Consider the following 21,689-nt stretch of genomic DNA (forward strand, 5'->3'; position numbering starts at 1 on the left):
ATATTAATTACATATTAAAATAGTAATATAGATATATTGACTTCAATAAAATGTTTTACTAAAATAAATGTCACCTGTTTCTTTTTACTTCTTTTTTTTTTGAGATGGAGCCTCACTCTGTTGCCCAGGCTGGGGTGCAGTGGTGTCATCTTGGCTTGCTGCAACCTCCACCTCCCAAGTTCAAGCAATTCTCCTGCCTCAGCCTCCTGAGTAGCTGGGATTACAGGCACGCACCACGGCACCTGGCTAATTTTTGTATTTGTAGTAGAGACGGGGTTTCACCATGTTGCTCAGGCTGGTCTCAAACTCCTGACCTCATGATCTGCCTGCCTCGGCCTCCCAAAGTGCTGGGATTACAGGCGTGAGCCACTGCGCCCAGCCTCTTTTTACTTCTTAAAAGTAACCCCTAGATCATTTAAAATTACATATGTGGCTTGCATCATGTTTATATTACACTACTCTACACACTGAAATGCACCTGTAAATTTCAGTCAATTAGTATGTGGCCCTGAAGAAGCCATACCACAAAACAAGAAGAAACCTCTGAGACCAAACAGGCACAATTATACTTTTTGAAAATGCTTATAAAATTATCTTGCATGAACAAAATAAATCTATTCATCATTCAGTTAGCAATGTTCTAGATTAAGAAATTAATTAACCATTATTGAGAATCTACTATGTGCCATACACTATGTTGGAGAATGGGACAACTGTGAACAAATCAGACCCAGCCACTGCTTTCGTGTAAAGTCAAGTAATCAAGAGAGCACACTTGGGAGCCTGACAACTTGGGTCCAAATTCTGACTCCATCCCTTACCAGCCATGTGATCTGAAACAAGTTAAAACAGCCTTAGTTTTCTTATATATAAAACAGGAATTTTATCTGGCAAAGATGCTGCAAGAATTAAACTAGTAAAAGGCAAATAGAAGCATACCATATTAGTCACCTAGTGCTGTATAACTTAGCAGCTTAAAACAACATGCATTTATAAGCTCACTGATTCTTTGGATCAGGGATGGAGGCAGAGCTTCCCTAGGTCCTCTGCTCTAGGCTCTCTCACAAGGCTTCAATCAAGGTGTTAGACAGGGCTGGGGCCTCAACCGAAGGCTTACTGGGGAAGGACTGACTTCCAGGTTCACTAAAAGATGATTGTCATCATCTTTTGGGATGTTGAACTGAAGGCTTTAGTTTCTAGCTGGCTGCTTCTTGCTTGGGCATCTCCAACCTGGCACTGGGTTTTATCAAAGCCAGCAAAAGAGAAAGTCTGCTTTTAGGACAGCTAAAAAGCCCTGCCTTCATGGAGCTTACATTTGAGCTGGCTGTATGGCAGAGGGTATTGGGAGGTTGGTGGAAGAGAGACAGGTAGTAGCAATAGAAACAAATAATTGCTCAATCTAAATTCCATTAAGGTTACATCCCCAAATTATAGAATGTTCATTCTAAAATGCCAATCTCATCATGGCCCTCTTTTTTATTAAATATGCTCCAATTGGTAGGCTCATTGCTTTAAAGATGAAGACAAAATCTCTTAGTTTTCACTATAACCTACTGTTCCAAGCTGTGTCTCCAGTGTATCTACCATAGCAGTAGTTGAATGGTTACAGAGAGTAGCTACTCTGAAAATGATGTGTTAAAGTGTCTTAGATTTTCCATCTTTTGCCTTTTATTCTTCCACTTGTGTTCGTATCTTAACATTAAACTATATTCTATTGAAAGGAGCATCTCAGTGATGTTCTGGCAAAACTGGAATTAATAGTCCTGAACCCTTGAAGATGATAATATTGGTACCAACATCTTCTTGAAGGCCCTTTCTATCATTATATCATCATTATCATAAATACTGATATAAGGCTGACTTTTATTATAATAAAACAAGATTGAAGGCCAAGGCAGAAAGATCACTTGAGACCAGGAATTTGAGACCAGCTTGGACAACATAGTGAGACCCTGTCTCTAAAAAAAAAAAAAAAAAAAAAAAAAAAAAAAAAAAAAAAAAAAAAGATGGAATATTCTGACCCTTTACCTGAGTCAAGGAGGTGGGACCAAGTAGAATTGCTTAGAAGCAAACCATAATATAAACTTCTTTGATTTACTCCCAGCGCATTCTGTGCTGGAGATCTATGGGTGGAAGCAAAGAATTTTTTAAAAAATCAAAATAGTTTTTCCTACTAAAAACTTGGTGGGAATTCCAACAGAAGTAGTGAATAGACAGATGCTATCCAGTGAAATGAGAGTCTCAGGTGAACTGGAGACTGGTACATGTAGAATCAAAGAGGCTTAGAGTCGGAAAGATATCAGATGTGACGCAGTGAAGCCCCCAGCCATAGACAGAGTCCCTTCAATGTCACACCAGTCCTGCAACTTCTTTTACTTCCACCCTTCTAATTATAGAGAACTGGCTCTTTTACAAGGCTGACATTGTCATCATTAGAACCCAGCTGTTATCTGCACTCTTCTTTATTTTAAGGTATTTCCCCAGAATTACTGCACATTACAAATTTTGACATTTTAGGCTACAGAAATTTTGATTGAATCCCCTTGCTGTACAACAGCCCCCACAACACTTGCTCTCAGGAGTCTCACCTATCTTAAAATTCCTCTCTTTGTCATACTTCTCTTCAGATGCCTCCAACATGCACCGCCGCTGAAGTTTTTTTGTTCCGGTTATCTTCTGTAGGATGAAGAGTAAGTTCTCAGAGTGCCAAGATGGCAAAGCGATGCTTAACACATCGTCTGACTAATGAAGAATAATTAGAACATTTATTTTCCATGAACTATTTTTCTATTATTGTAGCTTAATATCATGCTAACTTTTTAAGCAACCATTTCACACTCTTGGTGCCCATTAAAAGTTTTTAGTCAATTACAATCCTTAAATTTTTTTTTTTTTCTCATGAAGTGTTGCCAAGGTAGGTATTTCCCAACCTGCATGTGTACCAGAGTGTGTGTTAATCTCAGACCTCTCTGTGATCACGGGAAAATCGCTGGCCATAAACCTCACGTTATTAAACTATAAAATGAACCTAATAATGTTAGAACCACATGTGAGGTGCTGTAGAAAGTACCATGTCTGATAGATAAGTGCTCCTCTTATAAAGAACAGGCTATTTATAACCACTCTCTTCTCAAAAGACCGTAGGTGACCAGGCTAATTACCTTTCCAAAAACTAATTTTTAATCCACAGCCTTCCCTTCTCCTTACTCTACTAGAATCCCTGCTTCCAACAATTAAACACCCATCGAGTTAATTTTCTTTCCTCTCACACAGGTTGATTGAGCTCTTGACTTTCTTTCTTTCTTTCCTTCTTTTTTTTTTTTTTTTTATTTTTGAACAGCCGGTCAGGTCAAGAAACCCAATCCCTCTCCACCAACCGGAGCCCCGCCCCCTGCCCCCGGCTGGCCCGGAGAGTTGAAGGCCAAAGACGGCGAGGAGGGCCCTCGCTGCTGTGCTCCCGGCCAAAGCGCAGGCTCGGCCTGCCTTATCCAGTGGGACGGCAAAGGGTCACTCTAAAAATTGCTGCAGTCGGGTCTTGTCAGGTGGCTGCTGGTGGCTCCCCACTGGATTTTCCTTCTCCCTCTCTCTGTCTCCACAGATCCCTTCCCAAGAGGAGTCTCCTGCTAAAACTTCATCATCTCCAGTTGACCTGCCACTTCACCCAAGGAGGGTAAGGAGCTGGGACCAGAGTCTCCAATTCCTGCCTTCTAGATCCTGGGGTGTGTGTGGATGTGTGGGTGGGAGACGGTGGGCTGAGTGTTTGTGGTTGTAGAGCTATTTCACTGAAGGGAGTCTACAGCTGGGTCAGGTGGTTCATGTCCCTAATCTGAAGTTGGGAGACAGAAAACATTTTTTTGAAATCTGAGAAATGTAGTGTGTTAGGAGAATGTCACAGTAACAGAAATGCATGACAGCGATGCGCTATAAATGTAAAACCACCTGTAATTTCTAACAAAAATTCTAAATCTCTAAAGCTTAAGATATATTTTTCTTTCACTACTTTATAGAGAAGGAGAAGGAGAGAAAATTCTTAGGCTTTGTTCACAAAGTTTAGAATTCTATCTTTATTTTTATCAAGAATCATTTTAACATTTGGTACTGATCAGTTTGCATAAAATGTTACCAGTTTTAACTAAATCTGTAGCACAGATATCGGACAACTCTGAATTCCCAGAAATATAACCTATTGACAAAATGGAAATATCCTTTCTGGAAAAAAAAAAAATTGTTGTTTGGCTAAAAAATAGGTATTTGTCTTAAATGTGCACATGTCATTATGCTGACATATATTTTATATTTAAAATCATGTTGGAAGTGTCATGGTAAAGTGGAAACCACCCCCCACCCCCATCACCCCGAAGCTGGACTTAAAATGGCAAGCGACAGAAGCCAGGAGGGTTGCTATTCCTGGAGGTAGGGCTGATGAGCCCCGACAGATGCAGTGATAGGAATGTGGCCAGGACAGGGAGCAGGAGCAGCTGATTCGCCCCTTTGGCAAAAAGACATTCTGGGATCCCAGTTCATACTGGCATGAGAGTGACAGTGACACTTTAGCACACATGGCTTTTCAGCTTGCCCTGTTGTGGACGCTCTCCCAGGAAGCACGGGTGCAGGGCAGTGGGAAGGAAAATGTTCTCAAATATGAAGTAACAACACTTTTCTGTAACCAGTTCTGGGGGCCTTCTTCTGGGATCAGTTGGGGCCAGGAAGAATTTAAGTGCCATGCTTTCACATGGACTTGCCCACTTACAGACAAGGGTCCAATTATGTGCCATCGCTTGGCAGCATTATTCTCAGTCCAGTCATTTTGGATCTATTTAGGGTTATGGATCTCATGAAAACGCGGAGCCCACTGTGTGGAAAGTACACATAAACATATGCACACAGTATGTTTCAGACTATCCCATAGGACTCGTGGACTCACCTGATACCCAACCCAGATCAGGAATGCCAGGTACAAGTCAGATCATCCAGCTACATTTAAATTTCAGGTAAGCTACAAATCAACTTTTAGTATAAGTATGTCCCCAACACTGCCTGGGACATACCTATACTAAAATCTGATTCATAGTTTATCTGAAATTCATATGTAACTTGACATCTTGTATTTTTATTTGTTAAATCCAACTGTTCAGACCCAGACATACATATAGATCCCATGTAAAGAAACCTTGTCTCAGTCGGTTCATCCCTATCTGATAATGAGTAGATTCTAGAGATATGGAAGGCCATATTAAAGGGACATTTGATGTAGGAACAGATTTTGACAATTCTGACAGCAAAAGTCAGCTGTGTATTCATAACTCTCTGCAAAATTATAGAAGCAAAAGTAATGCATCTCCTTGTTTGACAGATGATTAAACTGAAATCCTGATAGGTTGGACGTTCTGACATAGGTCTATCAAGCGGTTAGAGCAGAATGAACACCGAAATCCAATTTTCAGTTCTATGATGATCAAAAACTCAATTTCTAACCTCCTCTCCCTCCAACACACAAAATACTAGGTAAGAAAAAGAGTCAATTTACTAAAGTTTTCAACAAAACCCAAACAAAAACTTTCGTACTGTGTCCTTGTGTCCTATATCCAGCCTTAGAGAATAGAATTGTAGTTAACTTTGTGCACAAAGTCTGTATTCTTTATAGATAAAGTTAGGCACAGCCTCTAGCTAAGTGGAACCATATGAAATGGAAAGTATTTGCTTTTAAACAAAAAAATGATAATTTCATATTCAATCTAATACTTCTAAAGGAAGTGCTTGATTATCTGATAAACAAAGTCATGCAAGCCCTCCTTGTCCCTATTTATTTGGCTTACCTAACCTATTGGATTTTCACATTCTTAATACCCTTGATAGGATAAAGAAATCCACAGGATCGATGTGTCCCCAAACAAATTTATTTTACATTCAAAAAGGTAACTATTTTATTCCATTATTTGGAACCAGAATGAACCATTTCATGTTCTCCATATCAAAATTTTAATTTTATAAACACTAGCTATACCTTGCACTGTCTCTATCCTCCCATGGTAGAAAAAGCTAACTTTTAACCTACTACAGTTTTTATTCTACCCTGGATTTAAAGAAGACAATATAGGGGACCAGGGTTTCCATGGGTTTGAATTTTTGCCCCAGCACACACTGCACACTTACTTATGTGATCTTGGACAATTTTTTTTTTACTCTTTCTGATTCTTAATTTCTTCATTTGTAAAATGAACATAATATAACCTAACTTTTAGGATATCTGTAATATTTAAATTTAAAAACTAAAATTATGTAAAGTACTTAACATACTTTACGGGGCCCAGCACGTAGTATACTCTCAATTAATAAACACTAGCTATATAGCTGTTTTTTAGGTGAAAATGGAGTTATCAATTTACATTAAATACATAACACAGATTCCTGCTTGGTGATGTATATTTAAGAATTAATATACTTAAATTTGGCAAATAGAAAAGATGATGCAAAATGTGATGATTTACGTAATTCTGCCCAGCTGCTTATCAGGTGTTGAATACATGGCACTAGAAATGGCCCAAGAGCCAGGATCTGCAGTGGGCATGGGGAGGGGAGTGTGGAATTGCCTCTCTGTTACCCTTCTGCCCAGTTTCTAATGGGCAGCTCTTCCAGGGTAGTCAAGAGGCTGCTCTGCGTGATAACAGATAGAGCAGAAGGAGAGAGACTGTGGAGTGCATAGCAAGGGAAGGTGAATTCTCTGGGCTTCCTCCACAGAATGAAAGGATAACTCCAGTAGCATAGGGACCCTTCTACAACCCTCGGCATCCTGTGCAAAGTCTTTTCTTTGACCCAAAAAGGGAAGGGACTGGCAGTGCCTCCAAATAGCTGTTCATCCCATTACACAACCTCAGCTGCTGTGGCTAAACCTGCTCCTCCTTCCAGAATTCCTACTATGGTAGGAATAGTGTGAAAAGTGCAAGCCACCAACAGTCCTGGCAGAAGCTTGTAAAGTTCTTCCTCCCTTTGATCCCAAAAGGCAACGTGTTAGAGCCCCCCTTAGGTAGCCAGGGAGAACCAAGCCTGCTGTGGTTTAGGAAAAATGGAGAAACGGCCTTCACACTCTCCCAGCCACGGGCAGTTTAGCAAAGATGCATGCCTTGCCATGCAGACCATAATCCGAGTCAAAGCCCTCCCTAGGGTATAGTAATCATATCCTGGCTGATGGCCCTGGCTACCAAGCTTGGGCCCTGGCTACCCAGCTTGGGACGCCCTGAGCAGCTGACAACAAGATATTCACTCTGTTAGAAAGAAAAGAAAGAGAGAGATATTAAAAATTAAAAAAAAAAAAAAAGAGTAAGTAAAACCCTCATCCAACTTTGCCAAGTTAAAGTATTAATTGAATCAAAAAGAACGGAATGTTTCAAAATGTATTGCTCAGCATGTAAGTTATACTCTATATATGAACACATACATGTCACTCACTTTTGTAACACCTCTTCCTCACAGCCACATTTTGACTGTCATTGTGACCATCATTGATGATGACCTAGGAGTGCACAGTGAACATTGGTAACATTGTAGGAAAAAACAGTGAGAGTTCCTGTAGGAATTGCTCTGACTACATGTCCACATGTGACCTGGTTACTGGATAATATGTTTTTAAAAATACTCAATTTTTTCCCAGTCATCTATTAGCCCATATCATCAGCCTCAAAGCCCAGCACTATGACCAAATTAGTAAAAGGAAGTAAATTAAATTGTTCCACTTTCCTTTCCTGTGCAAATATATTACTTTGCTGGCCTTTTATGACTTCTTTCCTTGAAGATTGCCCTTGCTCTTAACTTAAACATGATTGTGGAAAAATCCTGGTTCATCAAGTGGTGTGCTGTGTGTTTAGGCAGGTGTGTGTTTGTTTGCACCCAGTGTGACATGCCTTGTGTCTGTACCCAGAAAGGCTCCAATGTGAGGGGCCTGGAGAGTTTGTTAAAGCCTTTCCTGTATGCCCCATGAGAACTTAGCCTCTGATTTCTGATCCCCCATAAAGAGGGAGCTAGTCTTTTCTGTAACAGGGCCTGCAGCACAAGATGGGGCTTATTAATTATTAGTTGACCACAGTTCTCCTCAAGTTGAGAAAAGCAGTGGCTTTGGGAGATGCAGGAGCAGGGCCACAGGCAGAGCATTTGTTAGGACATAGGAACAAATGAACAACTCTGCAGCCCTGAAGTCAACATCAGAGCTTTGCTCAGCTTCAAAGCAATGATCCTGATCCTCTGGTTCCTCTGAAGGATCTGCAGCAGTGTCCTTATTGGAGGAGCATGGCACAGAATGAGAACACTTGGGTGGGTGGGTGGACAACCTTACCTATGAGTTACAGACCCGGCAATGAGATATCATGGTAGCTCTAAAGAAAGACTGAATTTATGAGTATAGATAGGAAAATCTGGCCACAAGAAAGTTGCTTGCAGGCTTTGATTTCAATGGTTTCTTTTCTTGAGACAAAGTCTCACTTTGTTGCCCAGGCTAGAGTGCAGTGGTGCAATATTGGCTCACTACAACCTCTGTTGTCTCCCAGGTTCAAGTGATTCTCTTGCCTCAGCCTCCCGAGTAGCTGGGATTACAGGCGCGCATCACCAGGTCCAGCTAATTTTTGTATTTTTGGTAGAGACAGGGTTTCGCCATGTTGGCCAGGCTGGTCTTGAACTCCTGGCCTCAGATGATTCACCCACCTCGGCCTCCTAAAGTGCTGGGATTACAGGAGTGAGCCATGGCACCCAGCCTGACTTCAAGTTTCTTAAATGGTCTACTGCCTGTTCCTCTCCTTCTCCCCACTTTGGAGAAAGCTAAGTAAGCCAGTTACCTCTAAAAAGTGATTTCACAGGCTCTAAAAGACTTCTTTTAATAAAAAAAAAAATATAAATACATATGTGTGTGCATGTGTGTATCTATCTATACGTTTTCAGTAATGTTATAGATTACCTGAACAACATTGTCAATTGCCCTGATTATAATGTTCTATTTATAGAACATTATACCCAACAACTGCAGAATACAAATTCTTCTGAAATGTATGTGGTATATTCAGCAAGTCAGTACATATATATGAATATATGTATTCTACAAAGGCTACTCTGATAGAAATTTGTATGTGAGTCATAGAAGGACACTTATTTATAAAACAAAAACCATGCATATCTGAGAAAAAGAGTAGATCTGCCCATTAACTGGTTAGCTTGGATTCATTTGTCAGACTAGCTAATGTATTACCCAGAGGGGTCTTAGAGAAATAGGACAAGGGCAAGAGAATATAAAGAAAAAGAAGGGCATGAAAGTTCCCGTGAGTGGAACAGGCCAGGGCTGGGTCAACAGTGGGAACACCAGGAGTAGCATGAAGGTCAGGCAATGGAGGAAAGAGAAGCCAAAATAGGAAGTAAGAGAAAGAAAATGGAGAGAGAGCAAGCTTTTACTGATTTCACTATTTCATCTAGCCTCAAGTTGCTCTCTCTCTTCCTGAAGATTTCTTAGTCCTTCCGGAGAGCATATGAATTTATCAGGTTCAAACCTTCTTGGCATCCAACTTCCTATATGTATTGACCGAACATTACTTGCCCAACTATCTCCCTCATGACCTCAGCCATCTCTGAATGCATGTGACAGGCTGAGCCACGCCTCCCTGCTGCAACTTGAAACATTTCCTGTACTTCTAATAACCTTCTCCCTCCTATACATGCTGCTCTTTAAAACCCTTCAGTTACCAAGACCCAACAAGATTTGTGTTATCTGCAAAACCTCCCATTCTAACACCACCCCACCACAATAGTCCTTTTTATTTGAATCCTTAAATCCAGATACACAATCTGTTCCATGTACTCTGTTGTTTTGCTCATCTAACCTATAACCAAATGCCCCAAGTTTTCTGAACTTTTGGGGTTAGCCCGACCTATCAAAATGAAAAACTATTTCTCAGGTTGTGTATTTGTATGTATTCCCTTTCTCTCCCTGGCGTTTTTTAAAAATCTCATAGAAATATTTACATGTTCCAGAACTCTTCCTTTGGTTGCTGTTTGCCACTTCTTTTCTGAGTCACTATGTGACTGTCCCATATTGCCTCCTGCTCCTCACGACTGCTTGTCCATGATGTGGTGGCTTTCTCTGATTCACTTCACTCTAAAGCTTAAACAGGCTCCTTTCTTTATTCCCAAAGACAACTAACATAGGCTACTGCTTGTCATGAAAATGGTTCAAATTTTTTGAGCATTCACTTTTTGTCAGGTACTCTGCAAAATGCTGTTACAGACATTTCCTCATTAGGCTTTCATTGACAACCCTAGAGGCAGGCACTATTATTATCTTCTCTTAAGAAATAAGTCAGTGGAGACTGTAAGAGGCTACGTAATCTATCAGGCTAGGTAATCTATCAAAAGTCACACGGCAGATAAGTAGTAAAATTGGTATTTATGTTATATTTTCATTGTCATTCTATTTGAAATATTATCAAAATTTCTCCTGTGATTTCTTTTTTGACTCATGGATAATGTAAAAGGAAATTGTTTAATTTTCAAATATTGAAAATTAAATGGTTTTCCTAGACAACTTATTGTTATTAATTTCTAATTTAATTCCATGTGGATCAGAAAGTATGCTAAAATATTAAGATCTCTCTGTAAATATTATGTGTATATCAGACAAATTGAAATAGCCAAACAGCTGCTGCCCTGAGCTTCTCTGAGTCCCTCCCACCCTTCCACCCTCTCCTGGGTCTATTATCTAGTAACTGAAGAATTACACAGTGTACCCTAGGGAGTCACTGGGACCCAGGTCCAGCACTGTGGCCTGAATCCATTCTGGTTAGTAGATGTCCTGTTTTATCAGTAATTAATATTTTAAATATGACCCTTACATGCTACTTATGAAACAACATCTTAATGATGAATAACAGAATATTTAGGATTTCAGTTTGAGGCACTCAGATTACTCCTCAGACTCAGGATTTCCTCTAAACGATGAGCATTTACAAATTCTGTATCTATATGAATGAAAAAAAATGGGCCACAGGAGTTCTTCCAGGAACACAGACAGGACTTTTCCCCCCAAATTTACTCTGCTATGCTTACCTAGCTCCTTATTAATATTTTACATTTGCCATGTCTTGTCTCTCTAAAATAAATTACATCTTGTACTGCTCCATCGTTCCCAGCACTGTGCTGCCCACACCAAGATGGATATCTGATAACCGCTTGCTGACAAATACTCAAAAGCTTCTCCCAGAAAATCCAACAAGGAGACACTCAACACATAAATTAATGCATTTGAGCATTAAAATGATAGTGGGTTCATAATCTATTTTCACAAGGTAAGGACGCATTTTGCATTGTTTGCAAAAAAAGAATGAAGGATATATGTGCTATAGTCTTGTAGAAAATATAAATGTGAATATGATAACTGGAGCTTAAAGAAGAAAACAAAAGCCCTGGAAAAGAAATAGACCATCTCTATTTTCTGCCTACCTGCTACTCTTCTTCTGCATGGATAGCAACAGGAGCAAATACAATAGAAGGGCTACAAAATTACTTTAACACATACACCACCCATCAAATTGATAACCCTTCAAGGAGAGCCAAAGCTGAGTTTTACCCCTCAGGATAAAATTACAGTGGGATTTAAAACACACACCACCCCTCCCCTCCCACATACACACACACAACAAAAACAAAAAATTGTAAACCACCTAAATACGTAGATGCTTATCAACAGGATAATAGTTGAACAATGTATGATATACCCTTACTATGTGTAACTATGCACCAATTTTAAGGAATGAGGTGGATTTATACATATACTGCTATGGAAAGATGTACATGAGTTACTGCTAGCGAAAAGAGAAAATTGTTGAATAATTAGCATAAACCTGTTTTGATATAAGTTTTCCATAGTGTTATGTTGGAGCTGGCTTACACTGGCTCACAAGAGCTGATTGTTGAATTTTCAGAAATTTGGCAAGCTGATTGTTAAGCAGTTGATAGCTTGAAATCAGCCATGATGAGTGTATTTGCACCAAAGAAATCATCAGATTAGGCTGGCCAACGCGGCTCATGCCTGTAATCCTAGCACTTTGGGAGGCCAAGACAGGTGGATTGCTTGAGCCCAGGAGTTTGAGATCAGCCTGGGCAACATGGTGAAACCCATTCTCTTAAAAAAAAAAAAATACAAAAAAACATAGGCAGGCATAGTGGCATGTACCTGTAGCCCTAGCTATTCAGGAGGCTGAGGTGGGAGGATTGCTTGAGTCCTGGAAGTCAAGGCTGCAGTAAGCCAAAATCACACCACTGCACTCTAGCCTGGGTGATAGAATGAGACCCTATCTCAAAAACCAAAAGGTTAAAAATACTTGTTTTCCCAGTCTGTTGCTTGCTTTTTAAAGAGTCAGTTTTGTTTCATGTTTTTATTTTTCTGTATTCCAATATTTCAGTCTTTCCTTTTATGGCTTCTGGATTTTGTGTCAGCTGAGAAGGGCCTTCCCTACCCTAAGATGTAAAAACAAAAACAAAAACAAGATCCCTAGCTTGTTCTGATTGATGTAAGTTTGTGTATGTGTATATGTTACTTAGATATTTAATTCATCTGGAAGTTATTTTAGTGAATATATAGAGTAGGAAATCAGTTGACCTAATGCTATCATTACAAGTTCTTGCCCACTGATTTTTTAAGCGCCACATTTATCCTAATATATATACTCACACACATACACTATATAAATATATAAATATGCACACACATATATACTGTATATATCTATACACACATACACACATATACGGGTTTCTACCCTTTATTTTGTTCTGGTGAGTTTATAGGTTTCGACCTCTTATCTTATTCCACTGAATTTCTTTTTATTCCTTATCCAAAATTTTTAGTTCCTCTAATTTTTTTACATCTGGTAAGAATTCCTTTATTTTTAAACAATATTCCTAGATGTTCTTTTGTACTCACTCCCTCAGTTAAACTCTGAAATCATTTCATTAATTTCCAAAAAGAAAAAATATAGAGGTAGCAATTAAAATTTCACTGAATTGACATCCATCTCTTCATATAGGACTCTAGAGTCCCTCTCTGTTAAATCCTCTGGCAAAATCTGATAGTACTTATCATACGTGTCTCACTAAATTCGAGTCAAGTGTGTATATCTCTTAAAATATAACAGGTTTCATTGCTACTGCAAATAAAATAATCTTTCGATAATATTTTCTACATTTCATATGGATTCCTGAATTTTAGTATTTTACTGAGGAAAATCTTCGGAGTGTTTATAATTCACTTTTTCATGAGAGTAAACTAAACCCTTTAAATGATAATTAACTACTATTCTACTGTATAGCTCAATCAGAAAATGTTGGCTGGGTACAGTGGCTCACATCTGTAATCTCAACACTTTGGGAGGTGGAGGCGGGCAGATCACCTGAGGCCAGGAGTTCGAGACCAGCCTGGCCAACATGGTGAAAACCCATCTCTACTAAAAATACAAAAATTACCTGGGCATGGTGGCACACACCTGTAGTCCCAGCTACTTGGGAGGCTGAGGCAGGAGAATCGCTTGAACCTGAGAGGCAGAGGTTGCAGTGAGCTGAGATCACGCCACTGCACTCCAGCCTGGCCAACAGAGAGAGGCTGTCTCAAAAAAAAAGAAAGAAAAAGAAAGAAAGAAAAGAGAAAAAAAGAAAGAAAAAAAAAGAAAGAAAACGTGGTCACTTTTTCTGTATAATTACCTGGCAATACAGTTATGGAGAGATTTCATTTGATAACATAAATCTTCCTAGAATTGTCTTCAATGCTTCATGCTGAAGTAACCTATCTGTAAAATGTGCATCTAGTTTAATATGTCTTTAAATCTATTTTTTAAAATTAATCTATTTTATGCCACGAAAACTGTTATCTTATGAAAAGGTTTCTCAGTGTAGTATTTCAAAGTCTAAAGCACAATTAAAATAAAACTATGCCTTTTTTTCCTTTTTTTTAGCAAGCTCTTGCCTGTGACAGTGTATTTGCCAACATGGCACCCAAAAAGAAGATTGCCAAAAAGAACAAAGGAGATATCAATGAGATGACTATAATCGTAGAAGATAGCCCCCTAAACAAACTGAATGCTTTGAATGGGCTCCTAGAGGGAGGCAATGGCCTTAGCTGCATTTCCTCTGAACTAACAGATGCTTCTTATGGCCCCAACCTCTTGGAAGGTTTAAGTAAAATGCGGCAGGAGAACTTCCTATGTGACTTAGTCATTGGTACCAAAACCAAATCCTTTGACGTTCATAAGTCAGTGATGGCTTCATGCAGTGAGTATTTTTACAACATCCTGAAAAAAGACCCATCAACTCAGAGGGTGGATCTCAATGATATCTCACCACTAGGCCTGGCCACTGTCATTGCTTATGCCTACACTGGAAAGCTCACTCTCTCCTTGTATACAATAGGAAGTATTATTTCTGCCGCTGTTTATCTTCAGATCCATACTCTTGTAAAGATGTGCAGTGATTTTCTGATACGGGAGATGAGTGTTGAGAACTGCATGTATGTTGTTAATATTGCTGAAACATACTCCCTAAAAAATGCAAAAGCAGCAGCCCAGAAATTTATTCGGGATAACTTCCTTGAATTTGCAGAATCGGATCAGTTTATGAAACTTACATTTGAACAAATTAATGAACTTCTTATAGATGATGACTTACAGTTGCCTTCTGAGATAGTAGCATTCCAGATTGCAATGAAATGGTTAGAATTTGACCAAAAGAGAGTAAAATACGCTGCAGATCTTTTGAGCAATATTCGCTTTGGTACCATCTCTGCACAAGACCTGGTCAATTATGTTCAATCCGTCCCAAGAATGATGCAAGATGCTGATTGTCACAAACTTCTCGTAGATGCTATGAACTACCACTTGCTTCCATATCATCAAAACACATTACAATCTAGGCGAACAAGAATCCGAGGCGGCTGCCGAGTCCTCGTCACCATTGGGGGACGCCCAGGCCTTACTGAGAAGTCCCTTAGCAGAGACATTTTGTATAGAGACCCTGAAAATGGGTGGAGCAAGCTTACAGAAATGCCAGCCAAAAGTTTTAATCAGTGTGTGGCTGTGATGGATGGATTTCTTTATGTAGCCGGTGGTGAAGACCAGAATGATGCAAGAAATCAAGCCAAGCATGCAGTCAGCAATTTCTGCAGGTACTTGATCTTTTATTAGGAACTGAAATGGTTCAATATTATAGGGAAATAGCCCTAACATAGAAATAAATTAATCTTGCTTATTAGCTTAGTCCATTGGCTTAGTAAATCAAAAATAATAATAATGCCACCTTACGTATGTTCAGCACTTTACATTACATAAAGTGCATTCATATATATTTTGCACTATAGATTCCTGAAGCAAGCCTGTGAGGTGGGCGGGGAAGAGATAATTATTCTGATTTTACATATGAGAAACCTGATACCCAGAGAAGTTATAACACCAGTAAGCGGCAATTCACATTTACTCATTTCTAGTTGGGTACTCGTCACAATATACTGATTTTTGATAGAAATTAGGTACAAATTTAGTTTTTAACACTAAGTAGTAAGAAAGAATAGAATAAAACAAAATTTATTTTAAGTGACTACTACTGACAACTGTCAAATTCATAATTGGCAAATAGAATGAGATCACTAAAACTGTGGCAGCTAATTCTTTTGAAATACTTATTTGAAAACCGAATAACAGAAAATGTGTCAATATTGTTGACACATATAGAAAAGGGTAAAAGAGTAAAACACATCCTTCAGAAAAATGGAATTCAAATGCCATATTATTTTATATATTTATGATTAAAAATTAAACTTCCATTTATATGAAATGTTCAGAAAATCATGCTTATATCATGGTAGTAGTATGAAGTCAAACATAACTAATGAGCAAGATCTGAAAATTTGTGTAGCATTTCATGAAAAATATTCTTTATTATTCCATTATGTGTGTATGCATTGAAAAGAACACAATTAACTGATTTTCAGTGTTTAATTTGTAACTATAGTTAAGTTTAATCTTAACTATGGGACAAAGTTACATGGGACAAAGACGAACATCAGACTGAAGGAGTGAGTTCTGTATTTACAATATATCTGAACTATGTCAACAGGAAAGCATCAGTTCACTATGCTTATTTTCCTCCTGCTGAAAAGACACCTATTAGTACTCAAGTCGCTTTTTGAGGTATTGATTTCAGTGCTTATACATGGATAGTTCCAAGCACTGAAAATATATATATATATATATTTATCCTTAAACTAAAAAGTCTTCTCTACCAATAAGTGCTGGAAAATAGAAAAGTATCCAAAGTTAAGCCTTTGATGATGCTTTTAGACATGAGTTCCATTGCTCTCAGTCTAACAGACAGGAGAAGACTTTGTTGAGTGGCTTGGGCTTTACTGTCGCAATGGCCAAGAGAGGTGTAGAAATAAGGGGTTTGCGAGAAATTGAGAAATCCAATCAGTCAATTCGTATCTTAAACAGTGAGAGGGAGCTGGGAATGGTTGGCATCTGAAGATATGCAGAATTGACTTTAATATGGCGTTGCCCTCCTCTGATCACCACAAATGCCCAGTATCCCCCATGTGCACATCTCATAAATCCCGCTGTATGTAGATATTTCAATATAGAGGAAACGGGCGCTGAAAGCTCAGTCTCTGTGGGCTCTTCTCCAAGCGGCCCCATAAAGGGAGTGCTTATAAACGGAGGAAAGGCGGGGGCGAGGGGTAGTCAATGCCTGCTTTGTCTTTAGCAAGTGTCACACATTTTTACTGGCTGAGAGAGAAACTCCAGCCTCCAGGTGAGGAGCTGGACCAGGTCCTCGCCTCCTTGCAGGGGTAGTGTCAGGCTTCCCACTATGGTTTGCGGAGTAACATGGGGTCCCCAGCTGCCGCCGACAAAGCTGTTACACCTTCTCTGTCATTTCCAGATACGATCCCCGCTTCAACACCTGGATACACCTGGCCAGCATGAACCAGAAGCGCACGCACTTCAGCCTGAGCGTGTTCAACGGGCTCCTGTACGCCGCGGGCGGCCGCAACGCAGAAGGAAGCCTGGCCTCTCTGGAATGCTACGTGCCCTCCACCAATCAGTGGCAGCCGAAGACGCCCCTGGAGGTGGCACGCTGCTGCCACGCCAGTGCGGTCGCCGACGGCCGCGTGCTGGTGACCGGAGGCTACATCGCCAACGCATACTCGCGCTCTGTGTGCGCCTACGACCCGGCCAGCGACTCGTGGCAGGAGCTGCCGAGCCTGAGCACACCCAGGGGCTGGCACTGCGCGGTCACGCTGAGCGACAGAGTGTACGTGATGGGCGGCAGCCAGCTGGGGCCGCGCGGGGAGCGCGTGGACGTGCTCACCGTGGAGTGCTACAGCCCCGCGACCGGCCAGTGGAGCTACGCGGCGCCGCTGCAGGTGGGAGTGAGCACCGCGGGCGTCTCGGCGCTGCACGGCCGCGCCTACCTGGTGGGGGGCTGGAACGAGGGCGAGAAGAAGTACAAGAAGTGCATCCAGTGCTTCAGCCCCGAGCTCAACGAGTGGACGGAGGACGACGAGCTACCCGAGGCCACCGTCGGCGTGTCCTGCTGCACCCTCTCGATGCCCAACAACGTGACTCGGGAATCCCGGGCCAGTTCGGTATCTTCTGTGCCAGTCAGTATCTGAGCCCAGGTAGATGCAGGGACGCAGAAAGAATACGTTATTTATTCATAGAGCCACGTGGTTAACCTCTGAGTTCGCGAAAAGGAAAATATTTAACATTTACTACACTGATTGTATTGTAAAATATGTCGAGGCACATGTCCTGATGGCTTTAAATTCCTGGTATGGCATAATCTACCTCTTTTTTTTTTTTTTTTTTTTTTTAATCAAAATACAGGGCCATGGCCAACAAAAGAAACAATTTATTTCAGCGGCCACTGGGTGGCAGACGGAATTCGTTATAGGCACTGTTCCAAGGCGGCATGTTTCCTAAATGTATAGCGGTTACACCCACATTTGAGATTTTTTTCCTCTACACTTTAGTACACTTGAGGTTTATGTAAGTGATTTCGTGTTCAAAAGTTTATTTTCCTCTCTCTCTTTTTTCTTTAGGAAGTTGAAGATATTCATATAGATTTTATTTAAAAATGGAAATTGTCGATCTACGTAGACTTAAGATTTAATTCTCTATTTCAACGCAATTTTTCCCCCAAATGTGATTGAGTAAAGGATTTTGAAAGATATCCCATGACAACGTAATAAAGCTTAAAACAAGATCTGACCGAAAAGGAATAGGGATTCCACCCAGGGACCGTAAAGTTGATAACCTTTGCGTTAGCGGACATTTCTCTTTTTCCATGCCTCAGGCCCCAGTTTATTTTCTACCATAAAATCCTGCTGTCAATCAAGGAATTGATTTGAGTCATTTAATTTATAGTGTAAACTTAAGTCATGTGGTTGTTTCAACTAGAAGGATTTGCATTTTATCCCTTGTCCTCTGTTAAAGAAGAATTTCACATACCCTGGGAGCCTTACCCTCACCGTAAAAGCTACACCAACCTGGTTAAAGGCAACCTTGGCCCTAATGTACGCCCTGCAAAGATCACCAAATAAAACTATGTCCCTAAGGACCATTAGCTTGAAGCTTAGAGAGCCTGAAGTTTATACAACTAATAATAATAATTTTATTTGCCCCAATCTTTTGTAAGACAAGAATGAAAGAAACATTTGGAATTTGCAGATTTGGTAGTAACTGGATGAACGGGTTCTCCTGTTGATAAATGCCATTGTTTCCCATTTCATATGGATCCTCCTGATTTCTTAAGTAAAAATCAAACACTCATCTCACATATATAAAAATATATGCTCATTCTGTCCTATTTTTATTAATCTCATCTGCTCCAAATTAGCTTTGGATTTATAATCAAAGTATATCCACTTGATAGCATTTTTCTTTTTTTTTTTTTGAGACGGAGTCTCGCTCTGTCGCCCAGGCTGGAGTGCAGTGGCCGGATCTCAGCTCACTGCAAGCTCCGCCTCCCGGGTTCACGCCATTCTCCGGCCTCAGCCTCCCGAGTAGCTGGGACTACAGGTGCCCGCCACCTCGCCCGGCTAGTTTTTTGTATTTCTTAATAGAGACGGGGTTTCACCGTGTTAGCCAGGATGGTTTCGATCTCCTGACCTCGTGATCCGCCCGTCTCGGCCTCCCAAAGTGCTGGGATTACAGGCTTGAGCCACCGCGCCCGGCCGACAGCATTTTTCTTATATGTTTGCCAAGTTTTGAGGAAAGGGAATGACTGTAGTAAATGATACATATTTTCCTTTTTTATAATTTATCACTTTATTCTTTGACAGTTTATTTGTTTTGGAGAGGAAGTGGCCTATCAATTATGGGTTATGTGCAATTGGATTTTGAAAAATAAAACAAGCTATTTAGGAGTTGAACATGAGTTATATGGAAATATAATTTGGTTTTCATTCATCTCATCCTCTCCACTTTGTGTAGATAGGTTGTTGCTAGAGTTATGATATTTATTTCTAAAATATGTTATCTGAACTGTGAAAAGTGGTTCATGTAGTACACTTTGTGGAACAATTTTATATCATTGCCCCTTATGAAAAGTTCAATCTCTGGGTATTTAATGATAACACTCAGGTAAGGGCTACAAACGCTGTAAATTAAGAACAAGACGTTATTAATGTAAAAGCACTGGGCTGTTTCCTTATCCTACACAAAGAATCTTTTACCTTGGTGTATGTGGATATGGTATATTGCCTTGGTGTATGTCTATGTGTGTATACGCACACACTCATACAACTGAGAAGCCTATAGTATATGGTTAATTTTTAGAGAAAAGGTGTTTTATTGTGGACTACACATCATAAGTGGGCGAATAGATGTAATTCCTTGATGCACACTAATAGATGTGTTCCCATTGACATCTTGGAAGTATTGTATGAAAAGGAGGACCTAGGGCTTGAAATGAAATGAGAATCAATCAGTTGTAACATTACACGATGGAATAATGAGAAGAGATGCTGAAACTAGAGGATTTTTCGTCTATCAAAGCTTGATAAAATAGATTGTGCAAAAACTTGGCAGTGGCTTTCTAGAGATGAAACTGGAGACATGTTAGAGCTGGACAAATCATTTAAAATTACTATTTAACTTATTTTCTTCATTGTTTATCTGAAAACTCAGAAAATCCACGTATGTGAGCTTACCAGATTCTTAGGTACGTTGCTGTTCCATCTTCTGCTTCAACAGTTAGGAAAATAAAGACCAATATGAATTTGGAATGTTGGAATTTCTGACATACCACATTGGCGAGGAGTATGGAAAGTAAGGATTGATGAAAGTTTCATATCCTGGAACATCTTGCATTGCCAATTGAAAGACATAAAAGTATGCAGAATCAAAATAATGTGTGTCCCCTTTCATGTGTAAGCGAAACATATTCTTTAAACCACCTATTGAAGCAGTTGCTGCTAGAAACCTAGTTTCTCCAGATTTCCCAAGTGGAAAATATTTAGTATGTTTTTAAGCTTACATTCAATTACTCTCCAGAATCTTAGGACCCAACCATATACTTCCTTTTATTTTTTATTAAAGAAAATGACTTGTTATTTTTGTAACGTCTGAGTCCTGTGATCAAATAAAAGCATCAGTTCAATGTATCAGAGAAATTGCATGTTACCCAGCAGCTGAAATAATAAAATTCAAGCTCTCTTTTTCCGAATGGGCCAGAGACCTGATGAGAAAGTCTGCAGGAAGCCAAACTTTAACGTAGTTTGTCCATTTTTAGTTAGGTTCTTGGTGCCAAATTGTCATCCCTGATGCATTAGTTGCTTTCAGTGCACTGAATGAATTTTATTTTTACTTCGTATGTTGTAAGAATGGTTTTGAATAGAAGGACAGTGATGGTACAGATTCGTATAATTTTAAAAGATGATTAGATGGTAGTGAAGTGTTATGAGTGAGGAGGTATAATTGATGCCATAAGAAAGTGAGTACTGAATGGTTCTATGATTTAAGGTAGAGCAGCAGTTGTAGTAAGTGTATTTTACAAATACGCATGTAAATAGAAGTTTACCTGGAAATATGTATGTTCTAAAAGGTCAACTTTTTAATTTTATTTTTTTGATAGTTATCCTGGCCAAGTGTCTTCAGAACTCATCCAAGTTACTAGGCGAAAGAAACTAAAATCACCTCATTAATTTTTTTCCGTTAGTTACAACCAAATGAATTTATGTAATCTCTGAATGAGCTAGATCCCTATTCCAGCCACTGATGAATAGGTTCTCCAGCACAAGGCAGCATTAAAAGGAATTACTTTTCAGTATTTCTTTTCACGCCAAAAAAACCCTACAGCATAATTTTCCAAACAGTGCTCTATTGGTAATTATGAGAATTAAACACTCTAAAATATTAAAGATTTACCCTCCAGCACATTCGTTGGGTAAAGACCATTTAATTTGCCCTCTCAGGGAATTTGAAATAAATTATTTGTCTTGGATATTCTTTAAAAACTTTTTATTTATTCAGCAAATTTTGGCAAAAAAAAAAATTCATTTGCTTAAAACATTCTGGTACTATGTAAGGAACAACGAACTAAAATGTATGCAGTGTTATTTTGTAATCTCATCACTATCAATAAAGCTGCATTCAATAAGACCTTAGTCAATTACTAAA

The 21,689-nt window shown here is 39.5% G+C and overlaps 1 protein-coding gene across 2 annotated transcripts; it reads left to right on the forward strand.

Moving 5' to 3' along the window:
- Window positions 1-3,402: 3,402 nt before the first annotated feature.
- Window positions 3,403-21,669, forward strand: KLHL31 (kelch like family member 31). 2 transcript variants are annotated; one of them, XM_015136564.3, is made up of 4 exons: window positions 3,403-3,670; window positions 11,160-11,315; window positions 13,977-15,181; window positions 16,948-21,669. In XM_015136564.3, exons 3-4 carry the CDS (start codon window positions 14,010-14,012, stop codon window positions 17,678-17,680), a joined length of 1,905 nt encoding a protein of 634 aa, XP_014992050.1. In that variant the 5' UTR covers window positions 3,403-3,670; window positions 11,160-11,315; window positions 13,977-14,009; the 3' UTR covers window positions 17,681-21,669. The 2 variants fall into 2 exon arrangements, with proteins under 2 accessions (XP_014992050.1, XP_001109056.1); XM_001109056.5 differs by lacking the exon at window positions 11,160-11,315.
- The last annotated feature ends 20 nt before the right edge of the window (window positions 21,670-21,689 follow it).

Source organism: Macaca mulatta, chromosome 4 (assembly GCF_049350105.2).
Source record: "Macaca mulatta isolate MMU2019108-1 chromosome 4, T2T-MMU8v2.0, whole genome shotgun sequence".
In the NCBI taxonomy this organism is placed as follows: domain Eukaryota; kingdom Metazoa; phylum Chordata; class Mammalia; order Primates; family Cercopithecidae; genus Macaca; species Macaca mulatta.

What these genes read in the sequence shown, in the direction of transcription:
- KLHL31 (XM_015136564.3), top strand. Translation starts at nt 14,010, where the DNA reads ATGGCACCCAAAAAGAAGATTGCCAAAAAGAACAAAGGAGATATCAAT. An exon ending in GCAGTCAGCAATTTCTGCAG is followed by an intron (nt 15,182 to 16,947) that starts GTACTTGATCTT and finishes TGTCATTTCCAG; the next exon opens with ATACGATCCCCGCTTCAACA.